The sequence below is a fragment of the Gouania willdenowi genome, chromosome 17, assembly GCF_900634775.1.
Source record: "Gouania willdenowi chromosome 17, fGouWil2.1, whole genome shotgun sequence".
NCBI lineage: Eukaryota > Metazoa > Chordata > Actinopteri > Blenniiformes > Gobiesocidae > Gouania > Gouania willdenowi.
This window is the reverse complement of record NC_041060.1, coordinates 5,079,066-5,106,287: the sequence shown is the minus strand read 5'-3', so window position 1 is coordinate 5,106,287 and position 27,222 is coordinate 5,079,066. Positions and strand designations below refer to the sequence as shown.

At 35.7% G+C, this 27,222-nt stretch overlaps 3 protein-coding genes across 4 annotated transcripts; all 3 read right to left on the bottom strand.

Moving 5' to 3' along the window:
- Window positions 1-2,117: 2,117 nt before the first annotated feature.
- On the bottom strand, window positions 2,118-6,395 carry LOC114479216 (actin-related protein 2/3 complex subunit 5-like). Of its 2 annotated transcripts, none has more exons than XM_028472773.1 (4): window positions 6,161-6,395; window positions 4,235-4,307; window positions 3,197-3,373; window positions 2,118-2,369 (listed from the first exon to the last, which is right to left on the bottom strand). In XM_028472773.1, exons 1-4 carry the CDS (start codon window positions 6,298-6,300, stop codon window positions 2,307-2,309), a joined length of 453 nt encoding a protein of 150 aa, XP_028328574.1. In that variant the 5' UTR covers window positions 6,301-6,395; the 3' UTR covers window positions 2,118-2,306. The 2 variants fall into 2 exon arrangements, with proteins under 2 accessions (XP_028328574.1, XP_028328575.1); XM_028472774.1 differs by having other exon boundaries at window positions 4,235-4,298.
- Window positions 6,396-7,435: 1,040 nt separating this feature from the next.
- Window positions 7,436-12,902, bottom strand: LOC114479504 (uncharacterized). The gene is made up of 6 exons (XM_028473212.1): window positions 12,649-12,902; window positions 9,994-10,138; window positions 9,683-9,923; window positions 9,036-9,181; window positions 8,797-8,936; window positions 7,436-7,772 (listed from the first exon to the last, which is right to left on the bottom strand). The coding sequence occupies exons 1-6, from the start codon at window positions 12,746-12,748 to the stop codon at window positions 7,624-7,626; spliced, it is 921 nt and encodes a 306-aa protein (XP_028329013.1). The 5' UTR covers window positions 12,749-12,902; the 3' UTR covers window positions 7,436-7,623.
- Window positions 12,903-13,401: 499 nt separating this feature from the next.
- On the bottom strand, window positions 13,402-21,778 carry LOC114479433 (UPF0489 protein C5orf22 homolog). The gene is made up of 10 exons (XM_028473101.1): window positions 21,516-21,778; window positions 20,824-20,969; window positions 19,524-19,673; window positions 19,339-19,457; window positions 17,102-17,421; window positions 15,856-15,918; window positions 14,851-14,972; window positions 13,910-13,976; window positions 13,705-13,844; window positions 13,402-13,622 (listed from the first exon to the last, which is right to left on the bottom strand). Exons 1-10 carry the CDS (start codon window positions 21,612-21,614, stop codon window positions 13,481-13,483), a joined length of 1,368 nt encoding a protein of 455 aa, XP_028328902.1. The 5' UTR covers window positions 21,615-21,778; the 3' UTR covers window positions 13,402-13,480.
- Between the last annotated feature and the right edge of the window lie 5,444 nt (window positions 21,779-27,222).

Below are 27,222 nucleotides of genomic sequence, written 5' to 3'. Positions count from 1 at the left end.
CTATAGCATTACTTCCAAAGTTGGGTGAATTTTCTTTTTTTCTATTTTTTGTCCCTCTTTTCATTCTTTGCCCGTTTTAAGTATGTGCATTACATTTATATTAAATTTTAGGGTCGAAGGATGATCTTAACTCAATTTTGAAATTTTTTGGATTTTGTGCCTTATTATAGCCTTACCTCTGAAGTTCGGTCAATTTCCGATTTTTGTCATTTTTCGTGCCTTACTGCATTTTCAGCCCGTTTTAAGTATGTGCATTACATTTATATTAGTTTTTAGGGTCTAAGGATGGTCTTAACTCAATTTTGAAATTTTTGAATTTTGTGCCTTACTATATAGCATTACTTCCAAAGTTGGGTGAATTTTCTTTTTTTCTATTTTTTGTCCCTCTTTTCATTCTTAGCCCGTTTTAAGTATGTGCATTACATTTATATTAGTTTTTAGGGTCTAAGGATGGTCTTAACTCAATTTTGAAATTTTTGGATTTTGTGCCTTACTATAGCATTACTTCCAAAGTTGGGTGAATTTTCTTTTTTTCTATTTTTTGTCCCTCTTTTCATTCTGAGCCCGTTTTATGTATGTGCATTACATTTATATTAGTTTTTAGGGTCTAAGGATGGTCTTAACTCAATTTTGAAATTTTTTGGAATTTGTGCCTTATTATAGCCTTACCTCTGAAGTTCGGTCAATTTCCGATTTTTGTCATTTTTCGTGCCTTACTGCATTTTCAGCCCGTTTTAAGTATGTGCATTACATTTATATTAGTTTTTAGGGTCTAAGGATGGTCTTAACTCAATTTTGAAATTTTTGAATTTTTTGGATTTTGTGCCTTACTATAGCATTATTTCCAAAGTTGGGTGAAATTCCTTTTTTTCTATTTTTTGTCCCTCTTTTCATTCTTTGCCCGTTTTAAGTATGTGCATTACATTTATATTAGTTTTTAGGGTCTAAGGATAGTCTTAACTCAATTTCGAATTTTTTTTGATTTTATGCCTTATTATAGCCTTACCTCTGAAGTTCGGTCAATTTTCAATTTTTGCCATTTTTTGTAACTTGCTGTCTTCTTTGCCTGTTTTAAGTATGTGCATTATATTTATAATAATTTTTAGGGTATATTGATGGTCTTAACTCAATATTGGAATTTTTGAATTTTTTTCATTTCATGCCTTACTATAGCATTACTTCCAAAGTTGGGTGAATTTTCTTTTTTTCTATTTTTTGTCCCTCTTTTCATTCTTAGCCCGTTTTAAGTATGTGCATTACATTTATATTAGTTTTTAGGGTCTAAGGATGGTCTTAACTCAATTTTGAAATTTTTTGGATTTTGTGCCTTATTATAGCCTTACCTCTGAAGTTGGGTCAATTTTCAATTTTTGCCATTTTTTGTAACTTGCTGTCTTCTTAGCCTGTTTTAAGTATGTGCATTACATTTATAATAGATTTTAGGGTCGAAGGATGATCTTAACTCAATTTTGAAATTTTTGAATTTTTTGGAATTTGTGCCTTACTATAGCATTATTTCCAAAGTTGGGTGAATTTTCTTTTTTTCTATTTTTTGTCCCTCTCATCATTCTTAGCCCGTTTTAAGTATGTGCATTACATTTATATTAGTTTTTAGGGTCTAAGGATGGTTTTAACTCAAGTTCGAAATTTTTTGGATTTTGTGCCTTATTATAGCCTTACCTCTGAAGTTGGGTCAATTTTCAATTTTTGCCAGTTTTTTTTTAACTTGCTGTCTTCTTAGCCCGTTTTAAGTAATTTTTAGGGTCTAAGGATGGTCTTAACTCAATTTTGAATTTTTTCGATTTTGTGCCTTACCTCCAAAGTTCGGTCAATTTTCGATTTTTGATATTTTTTTTGCCTTACTGCATTTTCAGCCCATTTTAAGTATGTGCATATTTGTAGTATATGTTGGGGTCTGATGATGGCCTAAACTCAATTTTAGATTTTATTCCTTAATATAGCCTCATCCCAGATTTTTTTTTCTTGATTTTTAAGCCTTGAAAAAGGTCCCCCCCCCCCCATTTTAAGGCCTTACTATAGCATATTGCCCCACCCCCAACAGCCACCTCAGCCTCTGATTGGCCCACATTAGTCACAATTATTATTTGGAGTCAAAGCAGAGTGAGTTCAGCACTTTATTTATTCTTGTTTCAGTCGTAGAAAAAACAACAAGCTCAGCAGGTTTTTGGTAGAAAACGTGAAAGTAGAAATAAACCTAAAGCAGCGCATTTTAGAGAAGAAGGCACAGCAGAGGAAAAAAGAACAAAAGTCCAGGGAGGAGGACAAAGAAAAGCTGCTGTGAAACATCACACCGTCCTCCTCGCTGTTAGCACACGCACGATGGAGCCCACGCCGCCCGCCGCCAAAGCCTGGAACACACACACACACACACGAAACACTTACACACGTGCCCAACGTCCAGTGGAGAATTTCAACTTCAGCCCATACAGTAAATCATCTCTAACACTTTAGGAGGAAAAGCTGCTCATCACACAGACTGATGTTATGACAAATTCTGAGACCTAACAAAATGGTGGCTCCAGTGGCTAAAAACCACAGGCAAAGGCAGACTTCAGCTGCCACAGCCACTATTTAGTCTGGTTACAAATTTTGTCCCAACACTGGTCGAGATTAAAGTCAAAATCAATAATAATAATAATTAATTTGATTTATAATGCACTTTACAATTTCAAGTCAAAATATCAAGATTAAAGTCGGAAAAAAAAAAAAAAAATCTTACCAATTTAAAAAAATTAAGGAAATGTAAACATTTAGAACATGGAAAAAAAAACTTATTTAAAAAAAATTAAGAAATTTAGAAAATTTAGGAATTTAGAAAATGTAAAAATTTTGAACATTTAAAAAATTAGGTTTTTTTTTTTTAAAAAAACACAACTTTAAAAAAATTGAGAAATGTAAAAATTTTGAAAATTTTAAAATTCAGAAGATGTAAACATTTAGAAAATTGCAAACATTTAAAAAATTGAATTGTTCAACAACTTACCATTTAAAGACTTATTTAGAAATGTTACAATTTAGAAAATTGAATAATTTATAAAATGTGAAATATTAATATATATATATATATATTTAAACGTTTTATTAATTTTTGCATTTTATTCAGTTAAAAAAAAAAAAAAAAAAAAATATATATATATATAACCCCGTGGTTGAGAATCACTGTATCAAAGCGTACCTTCTCGTGCCAGTGCAGTAATACTGCGCTGCTGTTGTCTGACGGCCTCTCAAAGCCTTTATAGATGTATTTCATCAGCAGGTCAACGTCAGCTTTCTGCAGAGATCCCACAGCTTTCTCTATGTCACTGCTTTTAAAACTGCTCAGCACTCTGACCACCAGCAGCTCAGCACGCTCCTACACACACACACACACACACGTTCATAGTGTTAAGAAGTCAGTTTTATTGTGAAGGTACAAATAATTATTTCAACTGCATTGCTTTACCAAAAAAAGGGAAGAAATACTGAATAATTAAAAAAATAAAAATAAACAGAATAAATATTTTTATCATGCGGGTTGACAGGTAGAGGATGTTTTACTCTTATTTTGAAGGGGTGTATCTACTCATTTTATTCTAATCAATCCCAATAAATCCACATTAATTTGATTCGGTTTTGTTTAACCTTTATGTTTAAATTAGTCAGTTTACTTCCTTTGACTTTTATTCTTTTTAATGGAACTCTGACATGTTTTAACGAAATATACTCAACATTTACTTAAATATACGCTCTAATGCATTACTTTACCAAAAAAGCAAGAAATACAGATTAAAACAAAAAAAAAAAAATAGAGAGAATAAGTATTTCTATCATGCAGGATGACAGGTATAGGATGTTTTACTCTTATTTTGAAGGAGAGTGTCTTTACATTCAACTCAAAAATGTTTTTTTTATTAGGTTTAAAGATTAGATTTTTTTGATCATATACAGTTTTTTCCAAAAAGCACATGTAATAATGTATTTTAATATAATTAATAAATATTCATTTGTGATTAGTGTATTAGCTTTTAAAAGAGAAATTATGAATAATTAATAGATATTTATAATTTTTTTTGGGAGTATTACTTTAATTCTGATTGTATTCTTAGTCACTATAGTTTCTTTACTTTTTTTAAATTTTTTTTTAGAACTAAATGTTCTGTTGCAAGCTTTTGTTTTGAAATAATTGTTAAAATGATAAACTCTGAGGGCGGTGCATTCAGGGACGCTGGGATACCTTGGCGCTCTGGTTCTTGGTGTTGATTGGAGGATTCTTCAGCACGGCCTCGAGAGCAGCAGCCGTGTTCCCTTTGATCAGTTGTCAAGGACAACAACAACAACAAACAAACGTCTGAAAGCTTCTGACGTAAAAACAATCCTAAAGCTGCTACTTTATTACTTTTAAATATAAAAACACACTCAAATTAAAGTGCTGAGTCAGCCACTTTCATGAATTCCTGACTCAACGTGTGAGAACCTGCAACCTGCATACCTGAGCCAGGATCAGTGCGTAAGGTGGAGGGTGGGTGGGGCTAACATGACGGTAAACAAGCCAATCAGAAGTTATCACATAACTTTTATTCTAATGAATATAAATCAAATAAAACTTTATTAATCCCAATAAACTCAGATTCTTTTAACCTCAGGTTTAGATTAAATTAGTCAGTTTACGTCCTTTTTACTTATATCCTGTTTAATGAAACGCTGACATGTTTTAACGACAGTTTCAGTGGAAAAGATAAAGCGTACATCCTTAACTTAAATTACTCAACCTTTACTTAAATTTAACATGGAAACCCTTGTTTTAAACTTCAAAAGTGACCGAAAACGATGCAAAAAGTGGTGAAATGGAATTTTAAAAACCACAGAAATTGGTAAAAAGTTGCAAACTGTGGCCAAAAACAGATGGAAAAAGTGGTAAAAAGGGTTCAAAGTGTCAACACTGAAACAATTTGTTTAAACTGGTAAATAATGGCCATGACAAATTGTGAATGTGGTTAAATTGGCAAAAATAATAATGAAATATGGTGAAAAGAGATTAAAAGTGACAATAATGGGTCAATATATGTGACATGCGGTGGAAAAGTGGTAGAAAGGGGTTATAAGTGCTGAAAATGTCATGAAAGTGGAAAAAATGTGCAGAAAAGGCATTGAGATTTGATGGAGAAATGTCAGAAATAGGAGAAATTTAGCAAAAATGCAATAAAAGGAGCAAAAATATGGCAAGAAAAAGTGATGAAAATAAATTTAAATATGGAAAGTTTGGTGTAGTTGCAGAAAAAGGATAAAAATAAGCAAAAATGGGCTCAAGTTGTTCAGAAAATATTCTTAGTTTCTTAAAGGCACCTGGAGACCCTCCTCCCAGTGTCTAATGACCCCAAGGTTGAAAGCCCCTGTTTTAAAAGACAGTTGTTTAGATGTTTCTAGTTTTTACTCAACAACATGCAGCATCTTTAAAGTCCGAGTTTTCTTTGTTTACATTCGGCTTGAGTCACGTGACAACAGTAACATTTACAAAAATAAAAACTATAATCATCTGTTCAGATTCATTCTTTTTAAAGAGTCTTTAGGAACTTTTTTAATGACTTTAAACTTGAATATTTAACACAAAAGCCGCATCTTTAAGTTTAAACTTCAATCTGCTTTAAATTCAGATGCAAATTAACACGGTTTTTGTCTCTAAAATGACCTTTTATGGTATGTTTTACCTTCACACACAGAGATGACTTGTGATTGGTTCGTTTACCATAAGGTACCGCCCCCTGTACCTGAACACAGGGAGCTGATTGGACGAAGTGAGTTTTTCTCTAGTTTTTAGACTTTAGCAGCATTTAGCTTCAGTTTGAATGGATTCTACACAGTTTAAGTCATACTTCTAGTCCGCCTGCTTTAGTTTATATTTAGTTTCAGTCCAGTTCTAAAGTATATTTCATTAAAAGTGAGAAAATTGAGGAAAAGTGAGTGAGTCCCAGAGAGCTAACCGGACCACACCCGGAAACCGTTTTAGCTACACCCGGAAACAGAGAACATGCAAAGCTCAGACAGCAGATACAAACTAACAGAGTAGTCCCACTAAGAGTCGGTCAGTGTGTGGGTAAAAAAAACCTCTGGGTGTGGGTATAGAAGGCTCTGTGAGCCGACTCTTAGCCCTAGTGAAGGATATTGCCTGAGCAGCGAGTCCACTTCCGCCTCGTCTGGTCCTCCTTGACTTTCTCCTCCATCGTCTTCGTCCACAAACTTGTTCTCATCGTATTCGTCTACGTCCACCTTCCTGAAGCGAGCCTCGGTCGTGTTCTTAGACATGCTGAGAGCCTGAAAACTCCGTCCTGGCAGCAGCACAAACAGAAGTAGCTTCACTTCCTGTTTCTGCTGCTGAGCTGAACGTCCCCACAGCGGCTCCTACTGGACACAGTCTGAACTACACACATTTTACACAGTTAATTAACCCTCTGCTGGGCTTTGATTTATTATTTATTTATAGTTAATTATGTATACATATTTACTCTTTGTAAAATATATATATTCTTATTCATACGCACCTTGTATGTTATCTCTTAAATCACTGTTAACATTTTCATTAATCCTAATTATTTACATTATTTAAAACGTAATCAAATAATATTTTTTATATACAAACAAATCTCCCACTGACTAAACACACCTCCGTCCATACCATAGCTATCACTACTGACATTTTCAGGACATCCCACGCACTTTGGTCTCAAAAAGTTCTGAAATTTGTTCTGTTATTTCACCACTTGTGAATATTGAAAATCCTTTACATGAGGCCATTGTAGCTTGCCTGTGTCTTATATTAATTTATTGTTTATTAGTTTTTCACTAGTACCATAACCATTTTCAGTTTTTTGGGGGGTGTTTTATTCATTTATACTTTGTCAGGTCCAGTTTCTCGTGACGGAACCATATGGAAGCTTCTCTGTTGCTTCAAACCTGATATAATGACCAAAATAGCATTTGTTAACCTCTGATCTAAAGGAACAATTAGCACAGCTAACAGCCATGATGATAACGTGACAGAGTTCAAAACTGACTAAAATATATGTGCATTTTTACATATGACCATATTTCTCCAACTGATGAGCAGAATTTTCCAGGAACTGTACTTACTTATTAAAAGCGTGGAACTGATTTCTGCAATTGGGGAAAACAAGAATGTTTATGGAAAAATAATACAGTAGATAAAAAGTTAGGATTGGTCAGAGACACAGCAGAAATTAAATGTCCAGAAAACCAATAGTACATTTTAGAAATAAAAATTCCATACAATTGATTTCTTAAACTATGTTTGCTCTTCAAAATAATCAAATTTGTGGTTTTGTGTATTTTTATTCAATGGAGGAAACAGAAGCTGCATTTCACTCGTGTTTTTGTTGCTTTATTTTATTAATTCAGCTCCAAAAGAAGCAAAAAGTGCGTTTGTGACAGACTTCAATACACCGTCAGTAAGCAGCGTTTAAAAAATTAAAAACCATGCAACACTTAAACACAGTAGCTTAGATCAAACATAACAGCTTTTTTTTTTTTTTTAAAAAAAAAAAGGAAACAACGGCCGATGATGGAGCTTCTTCTTCACACAGAGTTTGGCGGCGACGCACAGACGCTGATTCAGGAGAAAACAGAGAATTTTCGAGTGTCCAGAGGAGAAACCATGAGACGAGCAGAGCCTGGAGAGAGCAGCGGACGCCATTTGTTCCTCCAGATGACCGTGAACACCCGCGACACAAACAGGATACAGGCCAGCACCAGGAGCACCACTGGGAGGGGGCGGAGTCACACATATACAGTTAGTTAGTTGGTTATATTAGGTTTGGTTCAATAATAAAGATAAAAGTAAAGTTTTTTGTTTAACCCTAATTTAATTTTCTTTTTTTTAAATCATTATTCATTAATGCAGATATTTTAAAAAACAAAGCCCTGTTTGTCACATTTTTTTTGAATTTTGAGTGTGTGCATCTAAACCTGCTGCCAAGATTTACCAAATTATTGTAAATTCATGTTTTGACTGAATTATGATCTATTTTCGTTTTTGATTGGTAATGTGAATAATTGTTTTTTTAAAACAATGTAATCTATCTTTATTTATATCAAATACATTAATTCACAATAATTTCAATCTCTATCTTTTGCGTTAGCCTCAGATATGGACGTAAGTGTATAGTTAGATAAATGAAAATGTAATTTAAAAAAACAGACTCGGGCACATCATTACAGTTTTTATTATTATTTTATTGATATTATGTACAAGTTTTATTATTTTATATAAATATATTATTATTACTTTAGTATGTAAGTATTTAATTAAAGTATTACTGTTGGTACACAGATAAATCCATCTTGACAAACATGTAATTTGGTATTTATTAAATTACAGACAGAGATGAAATGTTTCTCATTAATCTTTTTTTTTTTTTTAATTCTGCCTCTAAACCTGTTTTCCAAGCAATTATTTCAGAATTTAAATATTATACGACTTCATCAAGTGCACAGAAAATAACAACGCTTTAAAGACTGTTTAAATAATACATAAACATCTATATAATGTGATGCTGCAGGGTGCGTAGTTACACACATCACTACATGAAGCATTTGTACCTCCAGGGGGAGCTGTTACACTACAACGTAGCACTCATTTTACGCTGGGTTTTCCTCTTTGTCTTTTTTAATTTACAATTAAAAACATCACAAAAACAGTTGCATAAGCATTGAAAGGATCAGGCAGTGACATGTGTAGAGTGCGTGGAGCAGGAATGTGTGTGCGCGCGCGTGTGCGTCCCTCACCTGTGAACACAGCGTTGGGTGTGGGGTGTTCAGGGTCAAAGCGTCTGTAAACATTTCCCGCCAAAGCCACGATGACCACAGGATAAACCGTCAGGATGTTCCTCACCCAGCGATCCAGAACCCAGTTCTCTAGAATAAACCTGAACAACAATCCACACTCAGCTTCTAGCAGCACCAGGGACGGGGCGGCCCAAAGCTGGACCCCGACCCACAGCTTTAAAATCCACAAGTGAGCTCACCACACTGAGACCTCTCCCAGCAGGAGGCAGAGTGCCGCCGTAGCCGCCGTGCTGCGCTCCATTCCAGCCAGATGTAGAACCAGAGCCAGGTTAATGAGAGCAGCGATGGATGTCCACGTGGTGTACAGAGCTAAACCGTTCTGCACCTAAACAGTGACACAGCACATTCATAATGAACTACTATACAGTATATATTTATATAGTATAAACCAGTATAAATATATATAGCATTTGTGTATTTTTGTTTGTTTTATATATATTTGTTCATTTTGTGTATTTTTGTTTGTATATTGCTGTTTTGCCTATTTGTGTTCATTTTGTGTATTTTTTTAGTGCATTTTGTATTTTATTTGTGTATTTTTGGAATCAATTTGTGCCATTTCTTTGGCGTTAATTTGTGCATTTTTGTTGTTGTTTTGTGTGATTCTTTTCAAACTCATTTTGTATTCTTGTAGTTTTGCTGTCTTGTTTCTGTTATTTTCTTTTTCTTTTGTTTCATTTGTGTATTTTTCTTTGTTTTTTTAAGGTCATTTTGTGTATTTATATTGTCTTTTTAATCTTTCTGTCATCATGTGTGTTTTTGGAACTCTTGTGTTGGTGTTCTCGGTGAATAAGTGACTCATATTGCAGCGTGTGACGTGTCGTACCAGAATCCTCAGACAGGACAAGTCCCTCCGATGGTACGAAGCCAACCACAGCCCATAATAATCAGTGGCGTAGCAGCAGCAGAACAGAGCGCCCACGTTAGTGATGACCACCAGGAGGAGGACCACCAGAGACACGGACATCATCTCTCTGTCCCACACCAGCAGCCATGTGATGTTCAACAGGAGGTTGGAGACCCAGCAAAAGTAGAAGGCATAAGGCAGCAGACTCTGGGCCCACGACCTGCTCACACACACACACACGGGTCAGTAAGCTCCGCCCCCTGCCCACACCTGTAGCCACACCCACGTACCCTCTGAAGACGTATGAGGTGAGGTAGATCACCATCAGTGTGAGCCATGTGTAGATCACGCCCCAGATGGAGAAGGTCCAACCAGCTGGAGTCACGTCCGTCTCAAAGCGTGATGACACATTCCCAGTGGACGAGTGGAACGGACCTGGAAACCATTGCAGGAAGTTATTGTTAGCTCAGTGTGTCCAATGTTTCTGTAGAAGAAGAAGAACACAAAGCAGCTGCTCCACCACAGAGAAGACAAAAATGATAGGACAGGACGCACGGAGAGAGACGCTACGATATGACACCACACGCTAAGATAGGACACGCCATGCTAGCTTACAACATGATATGATATCCTACGATATGACACGATACAACACAATACGCTACGATATGCCACGACACCATACGCTACGATACGACACAACATGCTAAGATACGCTACGACACACTACAACATGCTATGATACGTCACAACACGCTACGATACGACACCAAACACTACTATACAACACGCTACAACATGCTACGATACGACAACACACGCTTCGATACGACAATACACGCTACGCTACAATACGCTAAAACACTACACAATACGACATGCCACGATGCAACACGCTACAACATCCAACAATATGCTACGACAGCAAATGCCATGACACGACAAGCTACAACATGCTACGATACGATACAACATGCTACGATACACTACGACACGACTCCCCACGATACGCTACAACATGATACAATATGACACCACACGCAATGTTACGCTATGACACAATACGATACCACACAACATGCTACGACGCGTTAGGCCACGGCCTCCGATATTCTGTGATCACGGAAACCAGATGGAAAATACAAAAATTCACGTCCTTGTATTTCAAATCAAGCAGAAATTACAATCATACACTAAATATATCCTCACATACATGTTTAGGGAAAATATCTAAAACTGACACACAATTGGTGTTTGTAAACGAGTGAACACAGATACTAAATCTGAGGTGAAATGACTACTTCTGAAATGGAAAGATTTAAATATTAATATGACCCTCGTCCACATGTTTTAGGACGATATATCTCACATTGCCTCCATATTTCCACATTAAAACAGGTGGGCTAATGTTAGCATGTTGGCAAATGGCTGGACGTCAAATCTCATGCAAAATCCTACGGGATTTCAGCGCGTGTATTTAACGTAAACACAGCAGAGAATTAATTAATTCCATTAACTATATTGAACATGTTTGGTAGGATTTGAGGAAGTATTTTATTTAATTATACACTTTTTTAATGTTTTATTTCTTTCATCTTTGTTGAATTGTGATTTTTTTTTTAAGTGGCTGTAATGAAAGCAATTTCCCCCTGGGATTAGAATTCTGATTCTAATGTCTGTAATGAATGATTAGACAAAGACGAGGAAACAGAAACGTGTAAACAAACACGGAAATGGGAAAATTCTGAAAGGGAAATTGGAAATTTTCAAAAAGGAAAATGGCACGCTCTAAAATACTTGATTCCAGAATGAGGAAAGTGCGTCAGCAAATAAATCATCATTTATAAAGACTAGTCTACATGTTGTTCCTGTTTTTAGACAGAGAGAGTTCAGACTTTAGATAAAAGAAGAAAAATGAGAGTGAAAACATTTGAATAAAGAGTGAACATCATCATCATCATCGTGGTGGAGGAGGAGGATGAAGATGAGACGTGGTGTTTCCTACTCTGAGTCAGAGGGAATGTGAGGTGAATCATTCAGATCAAACATAAACTTCTTCTTTCTTCTTGTGTTTGGAGACACATGAGAATAAAAAATAATCATTAAAATGTGAAACAACAACAACGTGTGACATCATTGATTACAATGAATCAAAGTTAATGACACATTTTTCTCTCTGTTGGGAAAAAAAAAAAAAAAATCTATCTTTAGAGTAATGTTGGCTCTTATTTTGAAGGAGCCACACCCTGACCGTTTTGGGAAAAATCTAAAACATCTGTCATCTGTCGAACAGATGTTCCACTTAGCATTCTACGTTTGTTTTATTTGTCCAAACTTTAGCTGCTATTACAGTAAAAAGAAAAACCCTACCTTTTAACACACTTTTATAAATTAAAAAAAAAAAAACCCTAAAAATAGAAGTTTCGCTCAGCACTTTGTGAGAACGGCCAGTGTCACGCTTCAACTGGTCACCGTGTTTATTGGTGACGCACTAAAGGATAACCATCACAAACTTAAAATAGCACCACAAACATCCATTTAAAGGCTTGTAACAATGTTATAGGGCGTATTTTACATTTGTATTCGATTTTATCCTAAACTAAGCGTCTTGTAGACAACATTAACCTGCTTTAGGACGCGGTAACAGAAGCTAAATTACACTAGTTTGGAGGACTTTATTGGTACGGTTTATTTTAACAATTTTTTAAAAGATCAGTGACATCATGTAGTGTGATAAGCAATAATAACACGTTCACGACGAAAGATAAGCATCAAGATTTTCAGTTTTTTACCTTTGCATGAAGCATGCGGTCATTAGATAATCCTGTTTCCAGTTGAGTCAGAACACCAAACTCCTAGCTTCCATAACTAGTTAAACTGGAGGCGTGTCAGAGAAAAATGGACTAAAAACACTGGAAAGAAGGATTTAAAAGTGATGAACTCACCTCGTCCCGCTCCCGCCAAAGCGTTGACGATTAAAACGGCGACGAAAATCACCAGACAGACGATAATCACCAGAATCCTCGGCAGAATGTTGTCCTTCATTGTTGCTGTTGCTACGGTGCGTGTTTGTCTCTCTCTCTGTGTGTGTGTGTGTGTGGTCTAACATAAACACACACGTTTTCTGTTGCGCGTTCACGTGTTCCTCGGGAACGCCTCGTAAACGCTGTTCCAAAGTTGCCACGTTGGCCGGTTTTCCGCCTCCGACTCTAAATACGCTTTTTCACAGCAGGACACACACTTTGGTACTTCATTTGATCTTTTTATTTTGAACAATTAAATAAACATGTGACTGTATCTGATCTGAGGGTCACATGATCAACAGAATAACGACCAGTCAGAGCATTAACACAGCATTTAATTAATTAATTAAATCGGGGCTTTCGCCTTTATTTATTGTCATATATGTTTTACATATATATAAAATTTGTTCTCTGCATTGGACCAATCCCTGAGGAGCAGTGGACAGCCCCGGTGTAGCACCCAGGGAGCAGTTCAGGGTTAAGGGACTTGCTAAACATCCCACAGTGATGGCCCGGGTGAGATTCAAACCGATGACCCTCCGATTACAAAGCCTGCTTCCCAAACCTTATTATTTTCATTTGTTGTTATTATTTTGTATATTTATCAGGTTTTTTTTGTGGACATTTTTTGTATTTTTCTATAATTTTGTCTGTTTTTTTTAATCATTTTGTGTATTTTTTGTAATTTTGTGTAGTTTTCTGTAATTATATAAGTTTTTTGGAGTCATTTTGTGGTTTTTTTTTGTGTGTGTGTCTACGAGGCCTGTGCGCTGCTGTTCTTCTTCTCGTACTCTTTGTGTAAATCCACGTCTCCGTACAGGTTTTGTAGAACCTGGATCACTCTGTCCTGGATGTGGTCCACCTGCTCCAGTGGACAGTACTCGTCTAGACTGGACCTACACACACACACACACACACACAGCGATATAAACACAGACCCACAGTGGTCTCTGTGAGGACCAGGACGAGGACCAGGACCTGGACATGGTGACCAGTGTGGGCGGGGGCAGAGTAGTGAGGAAGCGTTGAACAGCACAGATCAGTGAGTGGATCTCCTGCAGTGTGCTGACGTGGTGTGGTAGTTCCACCGTGTCACAGGTCAGACCAGCCTGGTGGACCTGAGTAGGAGGAGGAACCACATGTTTAGGATCAATTCTTTACTCCACGGATCCTTGTCTCTCACCATCTCATAGTCTGGACTGGGATCTCTCTGCTTTAGACTGGAAACCAGTGGAGCTAATGGAGCCATGCTGCAGAGGAAACACACAGACCATTAGCTCCGCCTACTGGGACCAGTTAGGACTGGTTTAACACAGTTCAACTAGACACGGACTAAAACTGAACAAAATAGTTTTTAGTCTAAAATCTCGACTAAAATGAACTAAAGTACTGTAAAGCAAAGGGAGAGCAGGACTCACAATAAGAAATTCTGTAATTTTTGGAGTCATTTTGTGTATTTTGAAATTATTTTTGTATTCTTTCTGTACTTTTTCCTCACATTTTTCCCGTTTGTGATTTGAGTATTTTTGTTAGCTCTTTGTGTATTTTTCTGTAATTACGTTTGTTTTTTGGAGTCATTTTGTGGATTTTTATGTATTTTGTATATTTTTGGGGTAACCTTTGTGTAGAGTTTTGTGTTTTTTGGAAATAATTTGTGTATTTTTGAAGTCATACGAAATATTTTTCTCTCATTTTATGTTTTCACAATTTTTTTTTCATCATAATTTTGTAGTTTTCTCCCACTTTATGTATTTTTATTCCTGTTTTATGTATTTTTGATGTCATACTTCATATTTTTCTTAAATTTTGGTTTTTACTGTTGTTTTGATTACACAAATTATGTGAAAAGATGTTTTTTTTTTTTTTTTTAATTTTTCTCACATTTTGTGAATTGTTTTGTCATACATTTGTAGTATTCTATCACTTTGTGTATATTCCACATTTGTTTTTGTTTTATGTGTTTTTCTTGCCTCGTGTATTTTTCTGTAATTTCGTATGTGTCTGTCGGTGACAGAGATTGTTTATTACGCTGTAACTCTGATCATCAGCAGGAACAAGAACATGGTGAAGCTAAAACATGTCAGATCGATACCAAACCGTAGAACCAACTGTGGCGACGTTTACCGTGGGTTCTTCGTCCAACGCGTCACCGTCTCGTCTCCGTCGTCCTCCAACAGGTCGGCAAACGCTGCCTCCAGGTCCTCCAGCTGATGTGTGCGACGACTCACACACTCCTCCAGCTCCTCCTACACACACACACAAGTTTACATTGAAAAAAAAAAAAGACTTGTACAACAGAGCAACCTATTTGTGAGTTTTCAGCTCCATTTAGTGAGTAAAGTGTGAACTGTGAATCACTCATAACTGGAAAGCGACTTATAGCCCAGAACGACTTATAGGTGGAAAGTGTCAGAGCCAAAATTGTTAGTTAATGTTTATTAACATATTTACTCATAGACCTTATTCTTTTTAAGGCTTTAAGTTGAGACTTTTCATTTCTGCTGTCTCATGTTTTCTGCTCTCTTCTCGAGGTCAGCTTCCCAAAACACATTTTATCCCTCAGACACAGAGGCATCACACAGTCACATGCCTACACACACTCACATAGTCACACATACACACCCAATACACATCCATTCATACACACAAGCACCATATACGCACACACCTCCAACACTCACGACAATCAGGAGATACCAGAGAACTGGTTGTTTTGACCCAACGAAGAAACTGTCTCTTTTCACCCTCTATCACCTCCACCCTGTCCTCTTTATCTCCTGGGGGGAGGAGGGAGGGGGAATATACGTGATGAGTTAGAACTGGGTGCCACTCGATCATCGGACGTCCGCCCGGGCGGTCACTAATTTTGTCCATCTTTGTACTCTTTTTTACTTAGTTTTATAATAAACCTTTTTTTTATAAAATCATCAATGCCTCGCCTGGACTCCATCACTCAACCAGAGCAATAAATCATGTCTCCAAACGAGGTCAACCGCAAATTTGCCGTGACAAAAGCGACTTATTGCCCAAAAACTGTCCTTCAGAGTAAAGCGCATCGTAGCCAAACCTTTGAATGGGTATATTTTGAACCTGTTTGAACACAATCAGAGAGAAAGTGGAGCATCTGACCTCACTGGCGTTCAGCCGTGGTGGTGAGAACCCGTAAAGCTCCTTCAGGATGGAGAACTCCTCCTAGGACGAAGACGACAACGTCATCACAACATCAACACAAAATCCAACATGTTTAAAGACATAAGATGCATGATATTCAGGGACATTTTTCAGTGTAACACACCAACAATGTGAGAAGAACAGTCTTCATTCTTCCAATAATAACAATATTAATATTAATATTAATATTAATGACGGTCTAAAAATACTCGCCGACCAAAAGTCTCAAATGTCTCCATTCATCACAAATTAATTTAAAAAAGTCTGTAAAGTGTGTTAACCCTTCAGATCCATCATATATAGCAAATCAAATCAAATAAACTTTATTCATCTGTTAGGAACTTTGTTTGCAGAGAAAGCGCCAGTGCAGAAACAATAAAACACAGCACATATCCACTCTCATATTAAAATTCTAAAGTTCATGAGTTCCCTAATAAATAGATTCAAAAACAATAAGAAATTAAAAACAAATAGGCCAAAAATGACAGTCCTCAGCTACAGATTATGTGTTGCAGCCGTTTAACAGGCGGATGGAGGAAGTTGGAGCCGGCCCTCTTTGTCATCAGTGGGAGGGACCTGTACCTGCGCCCTGAAGGCAGCAGGGTGTAGTGAGGGTGCAGAGTGTGTGAGGGATCCGTGGAGATCTGGGTGCCTTTCCTCAGGACTCTGGTGTTGTAGATGGTAGTGAGTGACTGCTGTTCCTGACCAATGATTTTGCTGCTAATTTTAATAAGAGTGTTGGCTGCGGTGAGTGAACCAAACCAGGCGGTGATCTTGAATGTGAGGATGGATTCAATGAAACATTTATAGAAAACAGCGAGAATGGATTGGTGAACCTGAAGTTTGCGGAGCTTACGAAGAAAAAAGAGGCGCTGTTGACATTTTGAAAAACAAGTGTTCAGTATTAAGTTGAAATGTAAGTTTATGGTGGATTATGGAGCCAAGATATTTACATAAGGTGTCCTTTTCAATTATTTGAGTGAGGGTGTGGTGGAATGGATATGGTGGAAGCAAATGACCATTTATTTGGTCTTAGATACATTTAGATCTAGACAGTTGTGTATTTCTGCTCTTTTTTTAATGTATTTTCCTGTCATTTGTGTGTTATGGAGTAAATAGGTGATTTGTTTGTCATTTTGTATGTTTTTAGAGTAATTATGTATATTTTAGTTACAATTTTGTGTATTTGTGTGTGTGCGTGTACCTGTGTGTATAATTCTTTAAAAGGGTTTTTACAGGAGAAAAAATCCAAATCGATGTCCAGGACGTACGGCTCAGTTTCACTGAGAAAACCAGATAATCTCTTCACCACGTAGCTGGTCGACCCTTCCTCCTCCTCACCCTCACCACCGTCACCACCACCATCATCATCATCCTTTGTGAGTTTGGGCTCTCCCGTCATGACTCCGCCCAATGCTGATTGGACGGTGTCAGTGTGTGACCTGCTGGATTCACTCAGGTCTGAGCGAAGACGTTTAGAGGAGTGTCCACCGTCTGTCTCTGTCCTTTGATCTGTGCTTTGATCTGTGAGGACAGGACAGGTGGGACAAAAACAATGTGGACCATCACTGTGGGACGCTAAACAAGTCCTGTACTAATGAAATGTCTATTGTCACATACGTATACGTACAAAGTCTATTCTATTATATTCTATCACATTACAGGACAGTGCACAACATACCAAGACAAGACAAATGAGACAGACTTTTACTTCATTGTGTTTCAGTAAAAAGAGACGAGAAAACACACAGCAAGACAAGAAAAAATGAAAAATGACAACAAACTAAACAGTTATTATTGCTATAACACTCTAATGTTAGTCTAAAGTTAAGGCTGATGGTCTACAGCAGGTGTTCTCAACCTTGGGGTCAGGTTTCTGTAACTACACCAAACTTTACATATTTTAACCTATTTTTATCACTTTTTCTTGCAATATTTTTGCTCTTTTTAATGCTTTTTTGCTACATTACTCTCATTTCTGACACTTCTACATCACATTTCACTACCTTTTCTGCACATTTTTTGCACTTTCAAGACATTTTCAGCACTTACAAAGCCTTTCCACCTAATGTCACATATGGTGATCCATTATTGTCACTTTTAACCTCTTTTCACCATGTTTCATGCTTATTTTTGCAAATTTAACCACATTCACCATTTGTCATGCCCATTATTTGCCAGTTTGTGTGCTTTTATATGTCTTTTATCGACTACTATCCACTAAATTGATTTTATTTTCTCATTCTGTATGTTTACTGATCATTGCTGTGTCTGTCTGTTGTTGTAAAACACTTTGTGCTACGTGTCCTGTGTATGAAAGTTTCTATATACTGTAAATAAATACAGGAGAGTTGAGTAATGTGATGGTAACAGTATAAATGTGATGATAGCAGTATAAATGTGATGATAGCAGTATAAATGTGATGGTAACAGTATAAATGTGATGATAGCAGTATAAATGTGATAACAGTGTAAATGTGATAACAGTATAAATGTGATGATAACAGTATAAATGTGATGGTAACAGTGTAAATGTGATGGTAACAGTGTAAATGTGATGATAACAGTGTAAATGTGATGATAACAGTATAAATGTGATGGTAACAGTGTAAATGTGATGATAACAGTGTAAATGTGATAACAGTATAAATGTGATGATAACAGTATAAATGTGATGGTAACAGTGTAAATGTGATGGTAACAGTGTAAATGTGATGATAACAGTGTAAATGTGATGATAACAGTATAAATGTGATGGTAACAGTGTAAATGTGATGATAACAGTGTAAATGTGATAACAGTATAAATGTGATGATAACAGTATAAATGTGATGGTAACAGTGTAAATGTGATGGTAACAGTGTAAATGTGATGATAACAGTGTAAATGTGATGATAACAGTGTAAATGTGATAACAGTATAAATGTGATGATAACAGTATAAATGTGATGATAACAGTCTAGATGTGATGATAACAGTCTAGATGTGATGATAACAGTATAAATGTGATGGTAACAGTGTAAATGTGATGATAACAGTGTAAATGTGATGATAACAGTATAAATGTGATGGTAACAGTGTAAATGTGATAACAGTATAAATGTGATGATAACAGTGTAAATGTGATGATAACAGTGTAAATGTGATAACAGTGTAAATGTGATAACAGTATAAATGTGATAACAGTATAAATGTGATGGTAACAGTGTAAATGTGATGATAACAGTATAAATGTGATGGTAACAGTGTAAATGTGATGGTAACAGTGTAAATGTGATGGTAACAGTGTAAATGTGATGTAACAGTGTAAATGTGATGATAACAGTGTAAATGTGATGTAACAGTGTAAATGTGATGATAACAGTGTAAATGTGATGTAACAGTGTAAATGTGATGTAACAGTGTAAATGTGATGTAACAGTGTAAATGTGATGGTAGTACCTGTGGTGCTAACTGGCTTTACTGTGATGACGCTGAGGGTCAAAGGTCGAGGTTCCTCCAGCTGCTGCTCGCTGATGTACAGAGCGTCACTCAGGAAGTAGTTCTCTCTGCTGCTCACCCTGGAAACAGGAAGTGACATCACGGTCACCACAGGAGGACTTTTATTGGAGGTGAATAATAAAGACCTGATGGTGGAGGTGGAGGAGTCCCTGCCCACAGAGAAGTGATGTTCTCCCTCTGTGATCTGCTGGGACCAGGAAGGATGGAGCCACGCCACAGAAACCAGGTGACCAGCAAACACCATAGGCATGATCCAGTTCTCTATGCTCAGCTCACTGCAACACACACACACACACGCACACACACACTTCTGTTCTTAATGTTTACACAATAAAAGCTCATTAATAATATTAATGTTTGTTTGTTTCTCTGATGGTTCACTTTTAAACACAATTTGTCCCTGTAAACTTGTTGGTCAGAAAGATGTAAATGTTAATTCTCATTAGAATCAGAAATGTTTTTAATGGCCATGTACAGTTTTAAGGACAGTACAAGGAATTTGTCTTGGTAGTTGGTGCACAAAACAAACAAAAAAAACAAAAAAAAAGAACAACCCAGCAACAATAATAATAATAATAATAATAATGATAAATATAAAGGATGAGGGATAAATAAAGGATAGATGGAGAATAAAGGAGATATATATATATATATATATATACAGTGCAGCAGATAATGTCATCATGGAGGTGGTGATTGGGTGGGGTCAATTTTTCTGTATTCTTTGCATTTATTTGGTGTTATTTTGTGTATTTCTGTTCTTCTTTTGGTGTATTTTTCTGTCATTTGTGCACTTACTTGGACACATTTTGTGTATTTTTGTTGTTTTTGTGCATTTTTCTGTAATTTTTTGGTTTTTAGAGTCATTTTTTGATGTTTTGTATATTTTTCTGTAATTTTGTGTATTTGTCTTGTTGTTTTTGTGTATATTTGTTGATTTTGTGTATTTTACTGTAATTTTGTGTTTATTTGTAGTTATTAGTGTTTTTGTGGTTGTTTTATGTATTTTTTTGTCATTTTGCTGTTATGTGTGTTTTTCTGTAATAAGGTCTGTCATTTTCTGCTGTTTTTTAGACTCATTTTACGTACTTTTACTGGTTTTTTTTATTTTTCTGTAATTTTGTGCATTTATTTGGAATTCTTTTGTGTATTTTTCCTTAATTTTGTGTGTTTATTTGGAGTCATTTTGTTGTTAATTTTTTGAGTCATTTTGTGCAGTTTTTTTGAGTCATTTTGCGTATTTTTATTGTTGTTTTTTTATTTCTCTGTAATTTTGCGCTTTTTTTAAAAAAAAAAAAAACAAAATCATTTTGTGTATTTTTGCTGTGTATTTATCTGTAATCTTGTCTTTTTGCATATTTTTGATGTTTTGAATTTTTCTGTAATTTTCTGTGTTTATTTGGAATCATTTCGTGTATGACGTACCTGAGCAGTTGGTGTTTGTTGAACACGGTGTCTGCTCTCATGTTGACGGGGATGAGCAGGTCAGGGTGGGAGTCCAGGTGAACCATCCTCACGTCCTTCAGGGGGAGGTGCCTGGAAGCCATGGCTCTGTAGATGTGGCTCACCACCTGTTTCAACAATGTCACATTAAAAATGGCTTCATCATGTGTTGTAAGCATGAGAAAACTCAATTATTTAATCATTTACTCAATGATTCATGTTTTCTCTGTTAATGTGACTCCTTTCTGTGTGACACATTGGATGCTCTGAAGGGCCAGATTTGGCCCCCGTGCCTCGGTGGGGCTGGACAATATGGAGCAAAATTCATATTTCAATATTTTTTCTTAAAATGGCGATATACGATATAAAACTCGATAATTTAAATTCAAATAAAGTCTGAGCAGAAAGACACATTTTGTGCATTTTTGTTGTAGTTTTGTCCATTTTTCAGTCGTTTTGTGTAATTTTGTTGTCTATTTTTTTTTGTGATTTTGTGTATTTTGCATATTTTTGTAGTTTTTCTGTCATTATGTGTATTTGAGTTGTTGTTTTTGTGCATCTTACAGTAATTTGGTAAAAAAAAAAAAAAAAGAAGCAATTTTGTGCATTTTTCAATAATTTTGTACGTTTTGAGTAATTTTGTGTGTTTTTAGTTGTGTTCTCCTCGGACTTACGTCATGATGGTCCTCCACCACCCAAACAGGCAGCTGCTGGTAGGTCCTCCTCCGGGGTGCGGCGGCCATTCTCGGTCCGCGGACCGGAACTTGGAACATGTTATAGCAAGCAGCACCTGTCACGTGACTCAGTTACACCACGTGATGATGGAAATTAATTTTCATCGCTGAACTATAGAAATACACTCCCTTTTCTTTGATTTATTTTTCTACGGCCAAACCTTTAAGACCAGAAGTAAACGCTATAGGCGCGCGCATCTCCTTTTCTGTCCGGGCGGGAACTTCAAGACACAAAACCAAGGTTCCTACCTCCGTGTCACAGCATAGAATAAAGCATGTTTCACAATTTACGCGAGAAACAGGTCGTTTTATAATTTTTTACTTCATCAAAAATACATTCATTCATTGTTTTGCATTGGATTTAATCTCTTTTTTGATTTTTTAAAAATTTTTTAATAATATTTTTAGATTCACAGATATGATTCACGCACACACACACACACACACACACACACACACACACACACACACACACACACACACGCACACACACACACACACACACGCGCACACGTTCACAAATGACCAAATCTATTTCCTATTAATATTTTATGTATTATTGATCTATTTTGTATCTATTCTTTTAATACATTTCTGAAGATTCATTTTTGCAAATTAAATTTTTGAGCTTAAAAACAGGAATTCATGAAACAAATTTTTTTTTTTTTACAACTTTTTTGTTTAATTTTCAGATTATGTATTTGGAGGATTATGTATCCATCCATTGTTTTTTTCTTAACATGCATATTTTATTTATTTTTTATTTATTTCATATTAAAACATAATTCTAAAAACACACAAAATGTTCATCTTTTTTACCATAAGGAAAAATAATTCTGCTAAAACTTTGTTACATGACAAAGTGCACACAGTACACATGTGCTTCCGCTAGATGGCAGCATTACACAATGGATAAGCTTCTTTATTTCTCACTTGTCCTGATCTTCACACACATCGTTTTTTTCTTATTTAAAAACTTTCTGTTTTCCCAATATCTATATTCATTTATTTAAATTTTTATTATTGGTTTTTAATGTAATAAGCTTTTGTGCACTTTAGTTATCGTTTTGTGCACTCCTGTTCTCATTTTGCATATTTTTGCGCATTTTTGTGTATTTTTCTTCTGGTTTTGTGTATTTTTTGTTCTCTTTTTTTGTATTTTTGTTCTCGTTTTGTGTATTGTATTTTTTTCTGGTTTTCATTTCTTATTTTGAATATTTTTTGTTCTCAATTTGCATTTTGAGTATTTTGTTTTCTATTTTGCGCATTTTAGCATATTTTTGTTCTTGTTTTGCGTATTTTTGTTCTGCTTTTGCATATTTTTGTTCAATTTTTGTGCATCTTTGTTCTTGTTTTGTGCATTTTTGTTCTCGTTTTGCGTTTTTCTGACTATTTTTTGTTCTATTTTTGTGTAATTTATGTAATTTTGTTCTGTTTTGTTTGTACTTTTGTTCTAGGTTTGTGTATTTTTGTTCTCGTTTTGCATACTTTTTTCTTGTTTTGTGTTTTTTTCCCCACTTTGCATATTTTTATTTTCGTTTTGTGTATTTTTGTTATTATTTTGAGTATATTTGTTTTCCATTTTGTGTATTTTTGCATATTTCTCGTCTCTTTTTGCATATTTTTCTTCTCGTTTTAAGTATTTTTGTTTTCCATTTTGTGTATTTTTGCATATTTCTCGTCTCTTTTTGCATATTTTTCTTCTCGTTTTAAGTATTTTATTTCTATTTATTGTATTTTTGTGAATTTAATGGCTCTCTTTTCACTCCCAGCAGCCAAATCCATGTCACTGACACTCCCTTTACATTTCTTTGTAGGTCTGTGTGTGACATGTTGGGATTTTTGCACTAAATAAAGCCTATGCGTGTCTCTTTTGCTTTTAAGATGTAAATGGAGCGTCTCCATCGTTCCAAGCATCACATCATGTTTGACTGTAGCAGCATCACAACACAAAGCCTTGTGATCTGCTCTGTTTCCCACAGGTTTACAGCCACATGGTTTCTCTGTGCTATAAACAGGACTGTGAAGGCGTTCCACAATCGATCCTCGTCTCTTTGTAGGTGTTGGATGTGAGTGGATGGAATGAAGCGGAAGGAAAAACAGAATAATGAGTCTGTCCACATAGCAGGAGGAGCTCAGCGTAGAGCAGCTGCTCCTCCATGCAGAGATAGAGAAGTCAGTTTAGGTGAGTTTCAAACACACACACACACACACACACACACACACACACACACACACACACACACACACACACACACACACACACACACACACACACACACACACACACACACACACACACACACACACAGGCTCTGATTCACCTGCAAACATCACTTTTCCATTTTCCTGGAGCGTTTAGTCTCTCGTGGGAAAATCAAAGGAAAATCAAAGGAAAGTGAGTTTTTCTCTCCAACATCATTTCTAACTTCTGTGACCAACAACCGGTGAAACAACATCAACTCATCATTCGAACAAATGTACATAACTTTCCTACACAACACACAAGAATATTACTAATCTGTTTAATGTGTGTTTTTGTTCTCGTTTTGTGTATTTTTGTTCTCATTGTCATATTGTGTTTTTACTTTTTTTTCAGTATTTTTGTTGTCGTTTTGTACATCTTTGAGTATTTTTGTTCTCATTTTGCATATTTTTGCTCTCATTTTGAGAATTTTCGTTCTTGTTTTGTGAATTTTGTTTTATTTTTGTTCTAATGTTGCGTAGTTTTGTTCTTGTGTTGTGTATTTTTGTTCTCATTGTTATATTGTGTGTTTTTACTGTGTATCTGTGTATTTTTGTTGTTGTTTTGCATAGTTTTGTTCTCATGATGTATTTTTGTTCTCATTTTTCATAATAATTTTTGTTCTATTTTTGCATATTTTTGCTCTCATTTTGAGAATTTTTGTTCTTGTTTTGTGAATTTTGTTTTCTTTTTGTTCTAATTTTGCGTAGTTTTGTTCTTTGTGTTGTGTCATTTGTTGTGCGTCCATACCCTTTCTCTAATTTCTTTGCTCCAAACCAGACCTGACGTGAGCGTTCCAGTCGTACAGCCTCTACCTCTCCATCAGGCCTTCATCGCTCCTCTTCCTCAGAGTGTTTCATGCATCTTTTAATGTGAGCAGCATGTGTGGGCGGAGCTTCCTGCATCTGACTGTCAGTGGTTGTCTGAGAACATGACAGATCCATCAAAGATTTACTGTGGGAGAGAAACATGGGCACTAATGGAGGCCTGTGGTGACCACACACACACGCAAGCACACACACACACACGCACACACACACACACAGAAGCTGAAAGTTTGACATGTGCAGAAAAAGACAGAGAAGAAGAAGTAAAGGAGTCGTCAGCAGCTTCTCAGTGTGAATGTTTGATGTGTTTCTGCTTCATCAGGTTTTCTGAGGATTATTTTGTTTGCAGGCACAGAGGAACTCAGAGAAACTGAGAAGATGGAGAAGTTTGGACCTGCAGCGACTCAAAGACCCTCAGAAGATCTGAGGAGCTCCTCTGTTCACATTTATTCTCTTCATACACTGAGGAAACACACTCCAGACCATCCAAAGACACACACACACACAGAGACCACGTTAATATACACACCGAGAAACATCAACCACCAGATACTCAGAATGAGAACAAAAATGCACAAAACCACAGCAAAAATATAAAAAAATAGAACATAAAACACTCTAAACAAGAACAAATACACAGAAATAGATTAAAAGTACTCAAAATGAGAACAAAAATGCACAAAACGAGAATAAAAATATGCAAAAGGAGAACAAAAATACACAAAACAAAAACAAAAATACACAAAACAAAAACAAAAATACACAAAATGAGAATAAAGTACACAAAAATAAAAAAATACACAAAACAGAACAAAAATACACAAAACGAGAAACAAAATACACAGAAAGGGAACAATATATACAAAAATAGTAAAAATACTCAAAATGAGCAACAAAAATATGCAAAAAGAAAACAAAAATATGGAAAATGAGAACAAAAATATACAAAATGTGAAAAACTACATAAAACGAGAACAAAAATACTCAAAATGAGAATAAAAATACTGAAAAATAAAAAATAAACAAAACGAGGATAAAAGTGCACAAAAAAAGAACAAAAATATACAAAACCAGAACAAAGCTAATCAAAATGTGAACAAAAATATTCAAAACGAGACCAAAGATATGCAAAAATTTAACAAAAATGAGATTAAAAATACTGATTACTGTTCACCAAGAACCACCATCACCTCAGGAGAAAGAGAGACCACATACATGTCTACTGTGTGTGACACAAACAGAGATGATCACCAACTGAATGAATGCACAAAATATTCATAAAAAAGTTTATTTTGACAAAATTAAACAACTTGTCATACATGAATATTTACAGACGACGAGTTTCACAGCTCTTTAGAATCAGCGTCATGTCTTAGAAACGTTTACAAAAAGGAAAATGACTTCCTGTGAAGCCTTCAGAGCTTTTTTCTGTCCATAAAACAAACACAACCGTCAGTTTGTGAAGGGAAATGTTTCATTTGGACTTTTTAAATTTAGGGTTTAAAAATAATAACAAGAAAAGTAATTTAAATATCTGTAAACTTCTCTCAGCATAAACTGAGTCCAGTGTGTTCAATAAAAAAGTTAACACATGACACGCAGTGATTTAAAGTTAAAAAATGATTAGTTCAGTGACGCTTTACTTTGAAGGCAGAGATTTTTTTTGTCGTTTTTGATGGAAAAAAAATACCTTGCTTCTTTTTTTTTGTTCGTATAAAAACTTATTTTCCATAAAGTTCCTGTAAATAAAGTGAAGGAGGTGAAACAGTGACGTTAGGGGGAGATTCCTTCATGTTTGTGAGCAGCAAAATACTCAAAACAAATCAGAGTATTAGTGAAGGACAGCAGTGATGTCTCCAAGACACACTAGGACACTTAGGTCACGTCACGTCTCTTTGACTCTGTCGGCTGATTTTTATCTCTGCATCCTTTGCTTTCTTCCCCAAAATGTGGATTTTTAGTTTTCCTTCAAGATCCAAGAAAAAGTCAATGTCAAAAATCAGATTCAAATCCACAAAATTCCACCAGAAAAGATGAAAAACCAGAGAAAATGTGTTTGTGGACGGACGCTGGAGTCTCTGAAGTGCCTCCGTTAGACGTCTCCGTCCTTAAAGGATCTTTCACTGTTTTACAAATGTCACCTAAAATATTCTAAATATTCTTATTAGTAGAGCTATGTTTAACAAAACATATTACATACATTTTATTAACATTTAAAAACTACTTTACAGTTCTAAAGTCTGTGTTCCTCCATCTTGAAATCATGTGATTGATGATGTCACAGGGCCCCACTGTCTGTAAACATCCCATTGTTTTCTATTGGAGTGAAGCATTCAGTCTGATTTTACATCATTTACCAGTTTTTTTTTTTACATCATTGATTCGCTTTTTAGATCATTTAGCAGCTTTTTCAGTCAAAATGACAACTTGTGCTGCTTTTGGTTGCTCTAAAAAAACTGGAAAACTTAAAGATGTCGATGTAAACCTCTTGTTAACAGAAAGTAAAGGGTAAATCACAGACAGTTGTAGACACAGAAACCATGAGAATAAAAGTCCTTTTGGGTGGGAGTCCTTC

Bases quoted from the DNA above. Each gene is read 5' to 3' on its own strand.
- LOC114479216 (XM_028472773.1), bottom strand. From the start codon at position 6,300: ATGTCTAAGAACACGACCGAGGCTCGCTTCAGGAAGGTGGACGTAGAC. The intron at 4,308-6,160 runs ATATCCTTCACT...ACAACTGATCAA, and splicing joins GTGGACTCGCTGCTCAGGCA to AGGGAACACGGCTGCTGCTC. The intron at 2,370-3,196 runs GTACGCTTTGAT...TGTGTGTTCCAG, and splicing joins TACTGCACTGGCACGAGAAG to GCTTTGGCGGCGGGCGGCGT.
- LOC114479504 (XM_028473212.1), bottom strand. From the start codon at position 12,748: ATGAAGGACAACATTCTGCCGAGGATTCTGGTGATTATCGTCTGTCTG. The intron at 9,924-9,993 runs GTACGTGGGTGT...GTGTGTGAGCAG, and splicing joins ACCTCATACGTCTTCAGAGG to GTCGTGGGCCCAGAGTCTGC. The intron at 9,182-9,682 runs GTACGACACGTC...GTCACTGTTTAG, and splicing joins TGTCCTGTCTGAGGATTCTG to GTGCAGAACGGTTTAGCTCT.
- LOC114479433 (XM_028473101.1), bottom strand. From the start codon at position 21,614: ATGTTCCAAGTTCCGGTCCGCGGACCGAGAATGGCCGCCGCACCCCGG. The intron at 20,970-21,515 runs GTAAGTCCGAGG...TTGTTGAAACAG, and splicing joins TGGTGGAGGACCATCATGAC to GTGGTGAGCCACATCTACAG. The intron at 19,674-20,823 runs GTACGTCATACA...TGTGTGTTGCAG, and splicing joins AACAAACACCAACTGCTCAG to TGAGCTGAGCATAGAGAACT.